At 31.8% G+C, this 17699-nt stretch overlaps 1 protein-coding gene across 1 annotated transcript in view; it reads left to right on the forward strand.

Moving 5' to 3' along the window:
• LOC129219010 (serine/threonine-protein kinase 10-like) overlaps window positions 1-7137 on the forward strand; it is a 131926-nt gene extending 124789 nt beyond the window's left edge. The window contains exons 23-24 of the mRNA XM_054853330.1: window positions 6488-6601; window positions 6705-7137. Of these exons, the coding sequence (XP_054709305.1) occupies window positions 6488-6601; window positions 6705-6827 (237 nt within the window). The 3' untranslated portion in view covers window positions 6828-7137. The remainder of the gene's footprint in view (window positions 1-6487; window positions 6602-6704) is intronic.
• The last annotated feature ends 10562 nt before the right edge of the window (window positions 7138-17699 follow it).

Raw genomic sequence — 17699 nt, forward strand, 5'->3', positions numbered from 1 at the left:
GAGTATCCAAAAGTACAGTGCACCGGAGGCTCCTTGAACAGGACTTCAGGAATAAGCGACCGAGACAAAGTCCACATGAGCTGACCCAACGGCAGGCCGATAACAGAGTGAAACTCTGTCAAGAACTTTTGAAAAACCCAAGGGATGATCGATTCTGGAAACGAATCGTTACTGGGGATGAGAAGTGGGTGTTTCTCCGATATCCAGACACGCGCAAACAGTGGGTACCACGAGGTCAAGATACCAGGCCCACGCGAAACAGGACAGATTCGCCAAAAAGATCATGCTGTGTGTTTGGTGGAGTATCCATGGCATTATTCACTTCGAATTGGTTCCTGCGGGCCGTGCCGTCACAGGGGACAACTATGCCGAACAACTGGAGCGTGTTCACGCTGTACTTGTACAGAAATACCCCGCTCTGACAAACAGAAAGAGAGTATTGCTGCAACATGAGAACGCACCAGCTCATCGCTCCAGAACAGTGCAAGCGAAACTCGAGGAACTTGATTGCATGGAGGTTCTTCCGCATCCTGCTTATAGCCCTGATATTGCCCCTTCCGACTACGGTTTGTTTCGTTCCATGACGCACTTCCTGTGTGGTAAACAATTCAATGACTATGACGAGGTGACACACGCTTGTCAACAATTTTTCGATTCGAAACCTGCCTCATGGTATCATCACCAAATTGAAATTTTGGCACAACGATGGCTAGCTGTCCTGAATCACAATGGCCTGTATTTTGCTGAATAAAATACTTTGCGTTTCTGATACCATTGCTTTTTATTTCGATGCTTGTATGGTGCAGAACTTTTGGGACAACCTGGTATTTTCAGATATTGCTGCAAGGTCAAATAACGGGCGTCAAAACCACTTTTGGCCCGTGGGCCATATGTTGTTTATTAGGGTGGAACAAAAATACCTTAAATATTTTTTTCAATTTTTTTGGTTTGCCGTAGGGGGGAAATTGTCATTTAAGTTTGAAAAGAAGCAGAAGAAATTTCATTGCTTTACTACAACATCTTTAGGTGCCTCAATGAGCTTAAAGTTTTGATATTACCGAAATGTCCATTTAACAATGAAATTCCTTTTTATGCTTTCCTACTGTATATAACGGCACAAAATATGACATTAAATACAATTTTTAAGCATTACATTAGGAAAAAACACTAATTACAAATAGTTTTTAAAAAAATCATAATCTTTACTAATAATAAAGCTGAAAGTCTGTCTGGAGATCTAGATCTCTGTCTGGATCTCTGTGACGTGCCTAGCTCCTAGACCGTTCGGCCGATTTTCATAAAATTTGGCACAAAGTTAATTTGTAGCATGGGGGTTGTGCACCTCAAAGTGATTTTTCGAAAATTCGATTTTGTTCTTTTTTTATTCCAATTTTAATCACATTTACCCGAGCAAAATTATAAGATGGGCAAGTAAATTACCAAATTGTCATAACGTGAAACCGTAACATGGGCAAGCCAATTGCAGAGAAATTCTTCTTACATTATTTAAATATACAAGCAAACCAAATGACCTTTTAATTTTTCTACAATGGGCAAAGCTGTGCATGTATCACTAGTATACTATAAAAGACATTAACAATTCCATTTTCACCATTTAAAGTATTCTTAATGATTGTAAATAAATGGTTAAATCTGTAAGATGTTTGTGTCTTCTTCTTTGACATATTAAAGTGTTTTTTTTTTTTTTTTTTTTTTTTGTACCAAATAACTCTTTTTTCCAAATAACCCTTGAGTCAATTTTTCGTCTCCTGCGACTGAACCATACTTTTAAAGAGCCGCTTAGGGGTTACAAGTTTCACTTTGAGGGATTCACTAGACAAATGTTTTACCAAGGGGAGTTCGGTTATTTCATTTTCACCCTCTACTTTGTGTTCTTGCATTCAACACACGTGGTAATCCAAGTTCTCTTACATTTCTACTCTCTTTGCATAACATAGCCAAATGGAGATTTTCTGTTGCATCAAAATACCCATTTCTTTATATAACCCGGTCTAATGTTCTTAAAATCATGAGAGAGATATCGTGAATGTAAGATATGTTCAAATAAATGTTTAGAGCCGTAACTTCGAGAAGGTTTTAACTTGATGTTAAACCACACAGGAGCATACGCATTGCCCACTTGATCCGTACAAGAAATGGATCCTTTCTTGAAAATGTATGAAGGAATATTGACTACTATTAATATATTTCGGTATTATTATTTGTTTCAAACAATTTTAGTGAAATGCCATGCCCATATAAAGGAAACTGTACTTTACTACACTTTAACAATGTACTGAGTCAGAGTCTTGAGATTTTCAGTCGGATTTTTAGTTGCCACGTACAATCGAAATATGCGGTTTGCAAATGTAAGTCATCTGGAGTGGAGAAGTTTTTCCAGGTTCCTTGAAGATAAATCTAGTGAGTAAGTCCCACTTGACATAGTGACACACATATGCAATACATATTTGTGATCGGTACTTATGTCCTGTATGTTCTCAAAAAGGTTATTTTTAATAGGTAAGGAAGTAACCGCAGGAAGATTAGAACAGGTTTCCAGCTGTTGACCTATTTTGTCTTAAAATTCGTTTAATTCTTTTGTTTTACCATCTAAAAATCCATTAGGCTTCTATTCCTGTTGTCTCAAAGAACAGGGTGGCCACGCACCTGGAAAATATGGAAAACCTGGAATTGTCAGGGAAAATGAAACACCTAAAATGGTCAGGGAATTTTCAGGAAAAGTCAAATTATTGAAATTTCTAGAAATTTCAGGAAATCTCTCTCAATTTTTGCATTTGATGGGTGAAACTGTTAATAAAATAAATAAATATTTAAAAAAATCCATATGTAGATTATGAAGCTCTGATTTATATCATTACATTTTATTTTGCTTCTTTTGGAAAAAAAAATCAAGCCATGCATTAGTAGTATTTTTCGCAAAGTACGTGTGATTGTACTAGCATTTTAATGGCCTTCATTTACTTTTTTTTTTCTTTCTTTTTCATGAAATGAATGATCATAAAAATTTAAAGCCTTAAAATTTTAGCTTTTATAGGTTAAAACTTGTTTTTTTTTTTTTTTTTTGGAAACATGGCAGCATTGAAAGTGACTTTGCCGAAAATTGCTTAGTGTGTTTGATATTTCAGTCCATATGCATCCTTCAAGTTTTTCCATCATTTCGATGGTTGGAATTGATTTAAATTAATTCTGGATTAGAAGGACTTTATATATTTATTTTTGCAAACTATTATTGAGTTTGGCACTCATGGCTTCCTTAAGAGGTTTTCCACCTCCAGCGCAGTCACTCCTTTTCTGGGCTGATGAGTGCATTAATAAGCACAAAACTGCAGCCCACAGCTAGAATTGACTGAGCTGGCGGTGTATTTCATGTATTATTGAGTTAATTAGCACTTACATATTTTTTTGTAAAAATACTAAATTGTAAAAGTCGATTTTAGAAGAATAGTGTAATAATTTTCTATATTCTTATGTATTAAGAATGTGAATTTTAAATTGAATCATCATTGCAGAGAATATTTATAGCATGTATTGTTATTTTTGAAACAGAATGAACTATGATTTTTATAGATCCATGCTTTCCAAAGAAAGATGTTACGATTTTATCACAATGTGGATAATTTTTTCCCATGTTTATGTTACAGTTGAGAATAGTGGCAATGTAGATGTTTTGGAAACATCCATCGTGTTTTTTGTTAAAACATTGATGTTTTAATTTTCAACATCTTTTTTTTTTAAACGTCAATGTTTTTTTAAAAATATGTCACACCACTTTTTGAGAGTGTAGTATTAGCAAGGGTATTTTGGTCAAAAATTTTAAAGAAAAGTCTTGTAGCATTATGGATTGACGAAATGCTGTTATTCATGCTGTAATGAGGGAGGGAGACTTAAATCAAATGAGATTTCTTATAATATGCTCAGTTATTCTAGAATGGTCCCTAGTACATATCATTATGCAATAGGAAAAAGTTGCAAAGTAAGAAAAAGTAAAAAAAAAAAAGTGCTAAGAAAAAGTTTTGAGCAATAAAATGTATGCATTGAAAGGGAGACAAACTTAAGAAAATAATTGCAGAGATTTAAAGATGAAAGTATTAATTGGAAATATCTGGTCTTTCAAAGCATTTCTAGTTAAATTTCAAGTTTGTCTTAACTTAACCCAGATATTGATAACAATTATTGATAATGTTTTAAAGCATTTTAGGTTAATAAATTAGGTTTATTTGCAATAAAAATTATATTGTATTGATATTAAATAACGTAAGTTAACAATCCTTATCCTAGAATTTTTCCTAAAATCGACTGGAAAACCTGGAAATGTCAGGGAATTTCATTCTTGAACTTCTGTGGCAACCCTGAAAGAAGCTCTTGACCAAATGTAATCTACTCTGGAAACTAAAAAGTCATATATATTTCACTTACAGAAAGATCTTTTCCAGCCGCACTTTTTAGGTCGTCTCTAATAAAACAGTTGCATTTCATTACATCTGCGTAAGAAGGTAGTAAAACCTCATTGAAATCGCTAAAGATTCCAAAAATAGGACATTCTGACATTTGTCTTGTCTGCACTTGTTTAGATTGAGCCATTGCAACTCACAACAATGAAGTATCTTACCAACTAACGAAATTTTACAATACTCACTAACTCAACTCAACAAAGAAATTGACACCTGAGCTGAGCTTGACCTCACTCACACAAATCACTGCCGACCAGCCCTGCCCCATTTAAACATCCGCTGCTGCAATGATTCAAGCTCCCAGCTGCCAGTGCATTTGGCAAAAAGTGCGTTTTTTTGAAACTTACTTTGCTCTTGCGGCACCTCAAGATATAATCCGAACAACAAGAAAAAAGTTATTGTGCAACCTGTTGAGCATAAAAATTGCTTTTCGACAGCATTTGAAGCATAAAGATAAATTTGAAATTTACAAAAAAAAAAAAAAATGTAGCAAAAATTGCAATTTTGCAGAATTTTATGCTCTTTGCGGCACCTCAAAGCGTACTTCAATATTTTTCATATTTTTTTTACATCTTGTTTACATGAAAAGGCAACTTTTCCGCACTACGGCAAATTGAAAATCAAAAACTTTTTTTTTTCGTTCCACCCTATTGTGCATCCTTTTTTAAATTTTGTTTTCAATTGTTGTTTAGAGAAAATTCGACCTGTGAGTGGTCCACTTGCATACTACAAGCCAAAATATGTCTATGTATTGAAGTAGTATTGGGGTAGTATGCCATAAATGCCATTTTTAAAATAATGGGAGAAGATTTTGGAAACCGTTTCCTGCATCAATTGACTTTTTTTTGGAGATTATTTTTCATATTGCAGGCTACTAAAGCAACTGTTCTTAGTAGTGGAACTCAGTGACAACTCTGAAAGTGTGTGGTCTTGTTTTCAGATTTCTGAAATCACTTTCAATTGTTTGATGTAATAAGCTTTTATTATACCTGTGCTGTTTAAGCATTTTAAAAGATTTTAAACTTATGTAGAGGTAAGAGGGAGTAAAGGGGGTAGCACATTTCAGTTAGAAAATAGTTTGACAAAATATGTATGACACAAAAGTTAGAATCTTTTTTGCTGATGTATAGAACAGGATAATGCTATATACAAACATTTTACAAATATGTAAAGTGTTAAATACAGCGATTTCAAAACTGTGTAGTCTCTTCATCAGCAACATTTTTTTGTGGTGAAGCATTCACTTTAATTAACCTTGAAAGACAGATACTATGGTTTTTCATTTCATTATATGTTTATATGTCCTATGTGGATGCTTCAAATTATTTGAGTTGTATCAAAAGAAAGTTATGTAGTTATTGCATTTAGTTAGTGAGACCTTTTTTAGAATTTAATTTGAAAATAATATTTTTTTTATTGTGGTTTTCACTTGTTTTCCCCTATCCATCTGAAGAAAAAAGAAGTAGGGGGATAAATTGTCCAGAAAGAATCCAAACTCATTCCAGTTATTAGTGTCACTCTCCCTACTGCAGGAGTTTCTACATTTTTTTATTTGAAATTTGTATACAAGAGCATTAAGCAATATTGGGAGAATAAATAAGCTTGTAAACATCAACTTGCTACCGTCTTATTTGTCCAAATAGCTAGATTTGTTGGTGTTTTTGACCTAAAAGTGTGATTCAACTCATGGACTAAAAAGAGCTTACCTGTTCGTTCTTCTTGGCAAGAAAAATAATTGATTCCTACATCCTGCAAGATTTAATAGCATTAAAATGTGTGGGTGTCTTTTTTTTTTTTTTTTTGCATTTATTTAAAATTTTCTTACCTAATGTTTTGTTTGTTTGTAATTTGTTTTTCTGGTAAATATTCGATAGTTTAGTGTAAACTGATTATTTGTTTAATCTGGCATTATTTTGAGAAAGAGCATTAGTTTTTATGCATTTTAGCTCATGAAATATATTAGCGCACTTCTAAATAGAAAACAGAAATTAACAAATGATTCTGTAAATTTTTAGAATGAAAAAAGAAAGATGTTAATGGAGCACGAAACAGCTAAATTAAAACAGCTGGAAGAACAACATTCAACGGAACTGCTGGAGTGGAAAACAAGTTTAAAACCTCGGAAACAGGTTTGAATTTTCATTCTGTTAAATTGATACAGATTTTATTTTTCAAATATTGAAATATTTACAAAAATGTATCTTAAATATGCTTTCAAATTTTTTGTTTTAGAGTTTAGAAGAAGAATTTTCCTCTGAGCGAGAAGAGCAAGAGACTATTCTTCAACATAAACTAACTGAAGAGCATTGCTTATCTGCAGCTCGCAAAATTGACAGTAGTCATAGACAAAATTAACAGCATCCCTAACTGAGTCAGTATTAAATGTTTCAAAATATGTCTCTCAATTGGCCACTGAGTGCCTTTCTGCTGTGCCAATTACTTCAGCAATGCATTGAAAACAGTTACATTTTAGAAGACTTTTAACCATAAACGAAAGTATTTTAATACAAACTTTATATTTGAATTGAAATGTCAGTGGCCAAGACATCTGTGATATTATTGTTACAGTTTTAATGTAACTTCTTTAGATGGTCATGGTTTTTTTTTTTTTTTTTTTGCTAAATCTTTGATATTAATGTTCATAGTGGCTTAAAATAGCATTCAATTTTATCCCACCAAATTAAAATGGTCATATCTGTTATATATTTAAGTATTTTTGAAATGTCATTAAGGGATCTTTTTCAAAATAAATATGTGCTTTCTTGTGTAAATATATCACAAAAATATTTTAATAATATTTTAAATATACATATTTTAAAGTATCCGTCCTGTTACTGCATGAATAATTAACATGTTATCTCAAAAAATGACAAGGTTTATTTTGGAAGCATTTTATTCAACGGCAATTATTATGAAATTTTTATCTTAAAAATTCATCACATATTGGTTATTTTGTGTGATGTTTCAGTATATCTTTTAAAACCTTTTAAAAACGTTAATTTAGATAAGCTATCAAAATTAACTCTTTGTTCTTGTTTCACATTTGTAGATTTTTTTTTTTTTTGAAATGATCACTGTTTTCAACATTAAGTTACATACACTGGATTTTCAATCCAGAATTGAGAAAGTCAATTTTTTAAAGAAAAATTTTAGAGAGTTGAACAGCTTCTCATAATGGCTCTTGTTACTAACCAATCTGATTGAAGCAATTATGCTTTACAGAAGGAGTTCAAAAGCCCCCCCCCCCCTTTTTTTGATAACAGCAAAAAATGTGACTTGTTTGTTCTCCACCAATAGCAGTGCAAAAATCTTTGAACTTATGCCTTACTTTTGAAGTTTTATGAAGTATTGTGGAATTATGGCCTACTTGCCAAAAACACATTTGAGAAAAAATAGATATGCTATTTCCCATGTTATTTTTTTTCTGATTTCAATTCAAAAACAAAATTGGTTTTGATTACTGACCCCAATGAGTAAAGTGTGTCTACATGGAAATTTTGATCAGGATTCAGCTGAGAAAGATTAGTCATTCTAAAATGACATTTTCTGGCCTATGAGAGAATTGATCCCATGCCCTTCGAGTCAATAGGGTAACGCTTTTGCCAATTAAGCTAATGGCCTTCCCTCAGGGGAATGCTATGCACTAAAACAATGCATAATAATGCAACAAAACAAATTGAAATTGATACATCTATTTTGTTAAAATATTTTCAATACTGCAATTTACCATAGTAAAATTAACAACTGAACTGTGTGTCGGAAACTTGCACTGAATTTGGCCATTGGCGATTCTAACTTGCAACTTTCAGAATGCACTAACCAACTGTGCTATTGTGCCTATGTTTGCATATGCATTGAACCAATGCGCAATCAAAAACAGAATTTTTTTTTTTTTTTTTGGCAAAGCAACCAATTTGTGAGTTGTCTCTTTCTTATTTGCCGAAAGTGGGGGGGAAAATCTTTCAAATGAAGCCTTACTTATGAAGTTTGATAGAGTATTGAGGGAGTTATGAAATTGTCACAGAAAACCACATTTGAAAAATAATATATATGATTGTTATATAAGTTTAACTTCAAAAGTAATTTTAATATTCTGATGATTTAATGTCGAATGACAACTAGAAATTTTTGTGTCGGATTTGCAATCTGCATCAATATTTACTCTATTGGTCCAATTTATGTGATTTGCTCCCACTGTTTTTTTTTTTTTTCAACTGAATTGCTAGCAGTCACTCTCATAATATTGATGTAATTTCTTGTATCTGTGCACATAATCTCTAAACTACCAAGAGTATGGCGTGAATTGTTTTATCACATGAATTTGCGATAGAACATTTTTTATAACTTATTTTATGTGATTTAAAATATTGTTTCTTTATCTCACTTATAATATTAATATTTAAAAAATATGCTCTGAAATCATATTATATTTAGAAGAGTAGGCTAAAGGAGCTTTTATATTTATGCTCAAAATGTTAGTTTAAGATATAAATATTTTTTTTTTTTTTTTTTTTGATGTGCCTATTTTTTATTTTTGGAGAAAATATCATTCTATGCGAATCAATATACATTGTTTTTTTTCATAGCATGCATGATAATTGAGTAATTAAAGAATCCCCCTTTTTTTCTGCTGAGGACTGAAGAGTATCCAAAGTTAAAAAAGGATTTATTTTGCAAAAATATGTACTAAATTTTACTGTGAGTTCTTCATTTTTTTCAAATAAATATTTCAAGCAAAATATCATTGTAAATTTATACATGATCTTTATATGAATTTATAGGAATGTGTTTTGCTTTTTCATAAATTTTGCAGCATGCAAAATGTTTAGTGTACTAATTTCATTCATTGAGCGTTTAATAGATCATTTACTTGAATAATTAAATACTATCAGCTGTTTGGATAATTAACTATGTTGCAAAAAGCTGATTTCTTTATTACTTCTGACAACTTACTGTTATTGTTGGTTTGCATAAGATTGATGCAAAAGAGCAATTCTTCTCATGTTCTCTGTAAATCAAAAGGAGGATATAGAACCTTAGTAAAAGAATACTTATTGGAATATTTGTTTGCATTTTTTAATAGTTTTTAGAAAAAGATTGTTTTTGAGTTTCCAATAGAAAAACTTCTGTGAAATAACTTGTAATAGCCCTTGCGAAATATTTATGTATTGCATTCATCATATCTTGCAAATAATTCTTTCTAGTATTTCATCTCATAAATATCAATCAAACCCTGAAAGATTGTTTGTTTCAGGTTTTCATGTGCATTTATATACAGCTGAAAGAGTGTTTGATTTTTTGCCTATCCCATAATCTTTCAAAGAATTAATACGGCTGAGTACAAAAGGGTAGAATGTTGCTTCTTTTTTTTTTTTTTTTTTTGCAATGTATGCATTAATAAGCTCATATTGCTCATTTGGAAGAAGAGTGCCACAATACGAAAAAATTAAATTTTACAGGAGAAGCATTTGAAGTTGAACTCTTCAGGCAATTTGCATTAAAAAAAGTAAGTTTGTTGTGCTCCCCAATGGTTAATATTAAAAATCAAGATCTGTCATTATTTTCCCAAAAAAGATAACATCATTTGAAGGCCCTTAAAAGAAAAGAAAATTAAAAATTTCTTATTGTTGCGCTCTCCTTCCAGACAAGCGATATGTTTTTGTGCTGTTGTTAAAAAGAAAGAATGAAAAATAAAAAGAGGAATAGAAAATTTCAGAATTAAGAGAACTTTTACTTCATCAAATTTCTATATCACCTTCATCTTTTGCTGTTTTAGAAGAATGTTGATAAATAGGCAGCAGTTTCGTTCAAAATCCCCTCAAAAATAGCTAAAAATTGAGAAATAGGTTACCAAAACATTTGTATCAAATCTTACAAAATCATCTGCATTTTAATGAAAAATTGTATTTGGTAAATAATAAATCACATTGTTTATTATTGTTATTTCATATACAATCTGTAATTTTTAAAGAATCTCTGAAGTTAGAACAAAAAATTACAGTTAGTGACTTCTCTCTCTTACACTAAACCCTGTTAAAAAAATGCTCCTTCCTACAACTCTTTCAATATCATCAATTTCGGGAACTGTATGGAATGGACATCTTAAAAGCATAGTTAATGTTTCACAATTTAATTTCCTTTATTCCCAAAAAAAAAAGAAGGATGGGTTCTTTTCTTCACTTGATGTTTCTAATGTTTCATCAACACTCCAATATCCATACCATTGAACTGCTAGTAATTTATATTAACTTGAGTACTTGTAACTTTATTTCTTCTAAGAAGTAAGCCTTCAAATCATTTGCTTTTGTGAATCTACTATACGTTTTGTCATTATGCAGTTTAATATGAAAAATTTGTTTAGCTACAGAATTTCACAAGCTTATATTTTATGTATATGTGTCCAGTTATGGAACATAGAATTTAGAGATCATATATATATTATGGAGACTCGTTTGTTAACCTATTCAAGTGTTATTGCTTGCAAAAATTTAATTCATTCAAAAGTCAATAAATAAATAAATAAATAAATTGAAATAGATTAGTAAATGGGGTGATTTTCTAAAACTAAAGAAAAAAAAAAAAATTTTCATATAGATATGTACATTATTTGTTGTCATTTTCTATCCCATTTTATTTCTTGTAAATTTTGTTTTCATGCCACTGAAAGTATCATATACTTAGAAAAGAATAAGTTTGTATGTCAAGTATTCATAACAATTAATGTTATTTTTGTAAAATGAATTCTGGTTATTTATCTTTGTTGAGTTACTGATGCAGACACTTAACATGTTTTATGTTTATGTATGTGCGCATTAAATGATGTAGGAGTTAGTCATAAAAGAAGGGTATAATTTGTGTGGTTAAACTTATTACTGAATAATCCATTTCTCAATGTACAAAATGAATTCAGTGCATTTGAAAATTTTGTTTATAATTTATTTTAATGAATTTATCCCTTTCACAAGGTCTCATTTTTTTTACATTTGTTTATACATACAAAACTGATTAATGTTTTGCTCTATTTTTCAATGTTTTTATTTCGCATGAAATGGTCATTATTTTTTCTAGTCACCCTTTCAAATGTTACTACATGAATTTGTGAAATCTTTGAACAGTTTTATGTAATTAAAATGTGAATATTTTATACCAAACCAAGAAAACAGAACAAATTTGTTATTTTTTTAAATCCAATGAATTTTGAAATTTTAATTTCTACCTTAATCTCTTGAACTGAATCTCATTTGTGTTTTAATAAACATTTGTTCTTGTGTTGAAAATGCTTTCTTTCAATTCACACATTTCTTTTTCTTACTTCTCTGCAGATTAAGTAGTATACAGTTCATTCCCCATTATTGGCGGTCGGAATATCTGTAGGTGTTTTCACTTCTATTTTTTAATGATGATAACTTACAGCTAACCGACTTTTTTTGTAAAAATGTAAGATAGGGTAAGTGCTCCAGTAGTTGGCCACAAGGACATAAAACTGCTTATAAATAGAATATGTTTAACTCAAAATTGGATATGATTCATTCCCACATTCCTTTACTTATCCCCAATTATCATCCAATAACAGTGAGGTTGTAATTACTTTTCATTAAGTAGAAATGAGTCATTTTATTTTAAATGGTGTGTCCATCATCCTGGTTTGGGATTCTGCTTATTTTTCTGTTAAGATTCATCACCTTTAAATGTTAAGTACTCGTCTTTTTTTCGTTCTACTGTAAATTTGCTTTTACTTATGTTTTAATGGATTGTATAACATAACGTTTCAAATAAAAAATAAACTCTTTCTTAGACTGAATCATTTTTAGAGGGGTAGGCGACCACTGGGTACTGAATTCTTATGCATTTCCAATAGTCGGCCATGGCAGATTAACCACTGGTTTTATACTGTTTGCTGATGTACCCAGTATTCGACTACCTTCTTAATATGGATTGTCTAAAGTTCATCAAATAGTAATTAAAGTAAGGTATTGACACAGTGGCAATTTAGCTGTTTTAAGTAAAAAGTCCCTTTCTAACATTAGTTCTTCAAAAAAAAAATGTTTAAGTTTTGTGTCTCAACTTTTTTTGACAGAGTCGTTTCATCATTTTACTGCTTTTAATGTTGATTTTAGTAAAGAATTCTCAAAAACAGGTTGCAAATTCTGTCGGTCGTTGCGTTTAGAATATGAGTTCCAATACTCAACTTGTCTTTACCAAATCATAATTTATCTTGTTTTTTAAATATTTTTTTAATTAAATCATGATGCATTGATGAAAGTGATAAAACAAATGATCTGACTGCAATTAGTATTTGATCGACATTAATTAAGCATTCCCATTGTAAGGAATTAAGAGATAATACTTCAATAGTTACGTTTGCTCAAATTGTTCCAATGGGCGTTAATCCTGTGATTATTATTTCTATTGCTCATTGTGCTAAACTAATTGCTTCACCAAAAGTTCAAGAAACCTGTATTCTATTGAGAAAATTTTTTTCAAATGTTGTTACCACTTCGTATTACTGATTCTAACCAAATATTTAATTCATTGGGTTTTCTTTGCAAGGAAATCAAAATTTACTCCTTGTTTAAAAGTGTGCCGAATTTATTTTAAAATAACATGTTTTCAAAGTTGCATTATGTTGCTACCCACTCCAGTTTAGTTTATTCATTGTTTACTAATGTGCTTGTTGAAAGCTGTAAGCTTATCTTCATGGCATCCCCGATTTCTCAATTTCATTTAACCCACACACAGGCCCATCATCTGAGCGATAAGGGGCGGGGGACAATTGACCCTCTGTATTTTCAAAACATAAATATGCATTTTTGCTTGTGTTTCGATGCTTTTTTCCTATAAAATAGACTGAATTCATAACCTTTGCACCCCTCCCCCAGAAAAACTTTGAAAATACGGACCTGCCAATATAATTCGTCTTGCTCCTGTTCGTTTACAATAAAAGTAACTTTTTTATGATAAATTTTGTTTTAGATGTGCCTACAATTGCCAATCTTTTAACTGCTTTTCAAACTGATTTTTACTTGCTTTGGTTTGAGGTGAAATTGTTTCCATAACTACAATTTTAATTTCAACATTTCCATATGTTGAAGTTTCGTTCTAATGAACATGGACCAGTCAAGGGTCAATCGTATTGATCATTAATTCACTCTTTATCGATCATGAATGGGGAAGTTGCAACCTATTAAATGTTCATATTTTGACTATTGGATATTGTTAATTGACCCTCAAAACTAAAAAATTCACCATCGCCGAATTTTAAAACACTGTGATTGATTTTTAATGAATTTTTAAAAATTCCACACGCAAAAGTGCACTCTTCTGAAACGTCATGAGCTTACGTAACAGGGCACTAATGGGCAGCCTTCCGCCGAAGATCCTTGTTTTCGCTAGGGACATTTTGAGCAAGCTGATATTTTTATTTTTTAGAAATTCAATAATCCTTTTGAACACACTATGGAGGCCGGATTCGTTAAAGCACAATCTAAATAATCTTCCTTGAGTAATATCAATGATGATATTTGAATATTTCCAAGAGGATGAGAGGTTTAATGTTCCAGAAACGCGAGGAGTTAAGCCTTTTACGTTTCGTCTTCGAAGCACGTCCTTCGGCTTCTCCCGTATTGGAAGAGCGCATGACATCACTTCCTATGCCATTTGATGTCACAAGCGCTTGAACTTTAAAAATTAATTTAAAAAAAAAAACTACTTATCGTATCGCAAAATTTTTTTCACCTGTGATGTTCATACATGTTACTCTATCATATAAAAATAAAATTGAAAAATCAAACTTCCCTATTCTATCAATTCTTTTATTCAGTCTTTATCTTAGCATGCACAATTAAAACTCTTTGCGCCAGGGGGGGGGGGGAATCTATGTTCTCATGTTTTCAAAATTCCTTTCCCAAAAAACCCAGGTTTTTTCCATTCTTTAATTTCTATTTTTGCTGCAGCATATGATAATACTTTAGTAAGTGATGCAGAAGATAAATAATTTAAAAAAAAAAAAAATGCATGTGATGCATATCCAAACTGGTTTCAAATTGGAAAATCATACAAACATAGATGTTATGAAGACATCAAGAATGCAGAACTCTCATAATTATTGGAATAATTTTGTAAGTACAATGCTGTGCTGTAAGTTTTGCATTATATTTTGTTTAAATTTATCAGGGGTCCCCACCCCCCTAAGAGCAAAGGCATACCCCTCTCAATATTGTGGAGACCCCCCCAAATGAGAAAAATACCTCTCAAAACACCCCCCCCCCTAAAAGTTTCAATGGGGCAGTCTGTGCCATGACCCCTTCCCCCTCCCCCAGGTGGGCACCCCTGAATGTATTCACTCATACCCCATAAGAGTAATGAAAATGAAACAGCCAACTACTGGGCTCATACATGGCCAAGCACTGGATTTCTATGGCCGACTACTGCAGCATTTTCTCGTGTTAACAATAGGTTAGTTTTTAAAATAAAAATGTTTTTATTTCTGAAACAATTTAGTGAATCATTATCAGAAAGGTATAGCCTAAAGCCTTACAATGTTTTTGTTGTTGTATTGATTGCTGAAATTTATAGGCTAACAAAAAACAGCAATCGCTATCTTAAATGGCGACAACTTGAGCTCTTTGTGTTATTGTTTATTTTTAGCTTTTACATATATATTTTGCATTCAATTTTACCGTTTTAGCTATAATTTAAATGTATGTGTGAGTTATTCTTATTTTGTAGAAATTATGTACATTAGTCTAGTTTCATATCTATTATTCAGATTATCCGCGGTTTTTGCTTATCAGTGGTTACAGTGTCACCCTATTCAGCAGATAATCAGGAGTTTACTTTATTTAGATTATGAATTTAAGCAAAAGAAATCCTCTAAAATAAGCAACTCAGTACATAGAATGCAGAAATTTGTTAATAAATAAGTACTATCTTTTCTGATGCTTAAAGCCAATTTTTTAACTCTAAAAATAGGATGCATCTATATGGTCAGGTGGGTGAATGTGTTGAGTGAAATGAGCAATTACTTGTACGGTAGAATTTCGAAAATCCTGGCTCATGAGGACTGAAAAGTGGCTGAGTTTGAAAATACTAGGTAATCCAGAATGTGGGCGCTTCACGTTTTTTGCATGTGGGTTTTCGGTCCTGCTGTAGAATGTGGTCATGTTTTTGTGATACAGTCAGGATTATATTGTATTGCATTAAACATAAGTTTCTAAAGTTGTAAATGATCCTCCCATTGACTATTGGTTTGACTTATTTTAATTTTAAGAAAATATTCAGTGGCAGTATTCACAATAGTATCACCTCTTTAAGTCTCATGGAAAGAAATCAACATTTACTGCAACTTATAAAACCTTGTTTCAAGATTTTGTTTTATTTAGATAGTTTTCTATTTTTTTCATGAAACAATATAGTCATTGTCAAGTGAAAAAAAAAAGCAGGCAAAAAAACTATATAATTTGGACATATACTCAAAAACTTGAAGTGGGGGAAAATGGATCTATAAGATTATGCTCAATGACATTCTGTTGAGCTTATAATTTTCCATGAAGTGTGTTTCAATGCAAAAAATTGAAAGATTATAAAAATGTTATTACCATATGTTATTCCATACCCCAAAATGTGTGTGTTTCTACTACCTGGTATATCTGGTTAAAATGTGGTTTTAATCTTCATTATGAAACATTTGTATTTAAAATGTGTTTCAATTAAAAATGGAATTATTTACAAAGAAAACGCGAAGTAATAGATTAATTATATTAGTTATAATTGATACAAATATAATCTGTGGAATGTATTCTTACATAATATGATATCACTAGTTGTAAAAAAAAAATTAAAACTACTATAATTTCAAGTCTTCAAAATGTAGTAACCAGAAAATTTCCTCCAGTTTCCCCAAAATGGACTGCAATGAACCAAAGTTGTTTCTGCTGATTCGTACAAAAAAAGCTAGGAATTTATTATTGAGAGTTGGTCTTGCCCATGTCAGGACTGAAAGTGAATTTTTCAGTTTTCAGCTCATAAAGTCACTAAACCACTGTGCAAGCAAGATTTAACACTCAGCTGGTAAGAGACCCACTTCCTTCCAAGGGCAACAGACACATTTCCTCATTTCAAACCTACCTGTTAAAAATTTTTTTAAAGCAATCTAATTGCATATTTTGGGAAACTTTTTCTGAAATTGTGAAATGTTTAGAATTCAATATGTTCAAAGATGGCAAAATAGCCGTTTTTTTTCTTCTTTTTGCTGGATGAGTTTAAAATCAAATTTTGCAAAAGTCCATTTTGAAACGCATTTTTCGAAAATTGATAAGCAATACAAAAATCGCTCGATTAAAAAGAAATTTCCAATCATATTTGAAATTGGATTTTGCTACACTCGGGTGCAAAAAATATTTCTCTGTCGCAATTAGTTCGGAGTCTGTGGGGTAAAAAGAGAGGAAAAAGTGCTAACAATCTCGCAAAACATCAAATATTTTTTTTTCCCAATTTATCTCAAAAATAGAGCCTCTAGGTGCACAACATCATCAAAATTTACCTGTGTGTGCTAAATTTCATGTTTCTAAGCTTCGCCGTTTCCCCGCGGTAAGCTCAATACAAGCACACACACACAAACTGGTTTTATTACACGAAAGAAGGTTTTGTTAGTCAACCATGGTGAATTGATTCAGGGGAGACCATGGGCTGGTTAAAAATGCACGATTAAAATTGGGTATTATTGGGGTGGATGGGGGTTGCTCTCGAGGCATTTAAGCAGCCTACGGACAAATCCTTGGAGGATGGGCACCTCTAAAATTATGCCGGATTGAGAAAATAGGACTCAAGTTACTGAGAGAAAATGCTCGTTTTCGCCAGAAAACAGCCCAAAACTTGCTCTAATCTAGGGATGGGTAGTTGCTCCCTCTGACCGCCCCTGGCTATGTCTAAGAGTCTAAGTAAAAGTTTGTTAGATCCTAATCGAGGGAGGATCTGCAGTTAGAAAATCGATGTTAATATACAGGAAAGCAGCCCAGTAAGCAAAATATCTTGCCTCAGTATTGCATAAAGGTTGACATGCAAGAAAAATCATCTTGCATTAATGCTGCCTCAATCTTGTTATGTTACTCCATTTATGCTGTCAGCAGGGTGCCACAATATTGACTGACAAGGTGTATGCAGCATAATATCAGGAAAATAACAAGGTAGGTTGCTTTTGTAATATTTCATACGTATTGATATGACAGG

This window comes from Uloborus diversus, chromosome 3 (genome assembly GCF_026930045.1).
Source record: "Uloborus diversus isolate 005 chromosome 3, Udiv.v.3.1, whole genome shotgun sequence".
NCBI lineage: Eukaryota > Metazoa > Arthropoda > Arachnida > Araneae > Uloboridae > Uloborus > Uloborus diversus.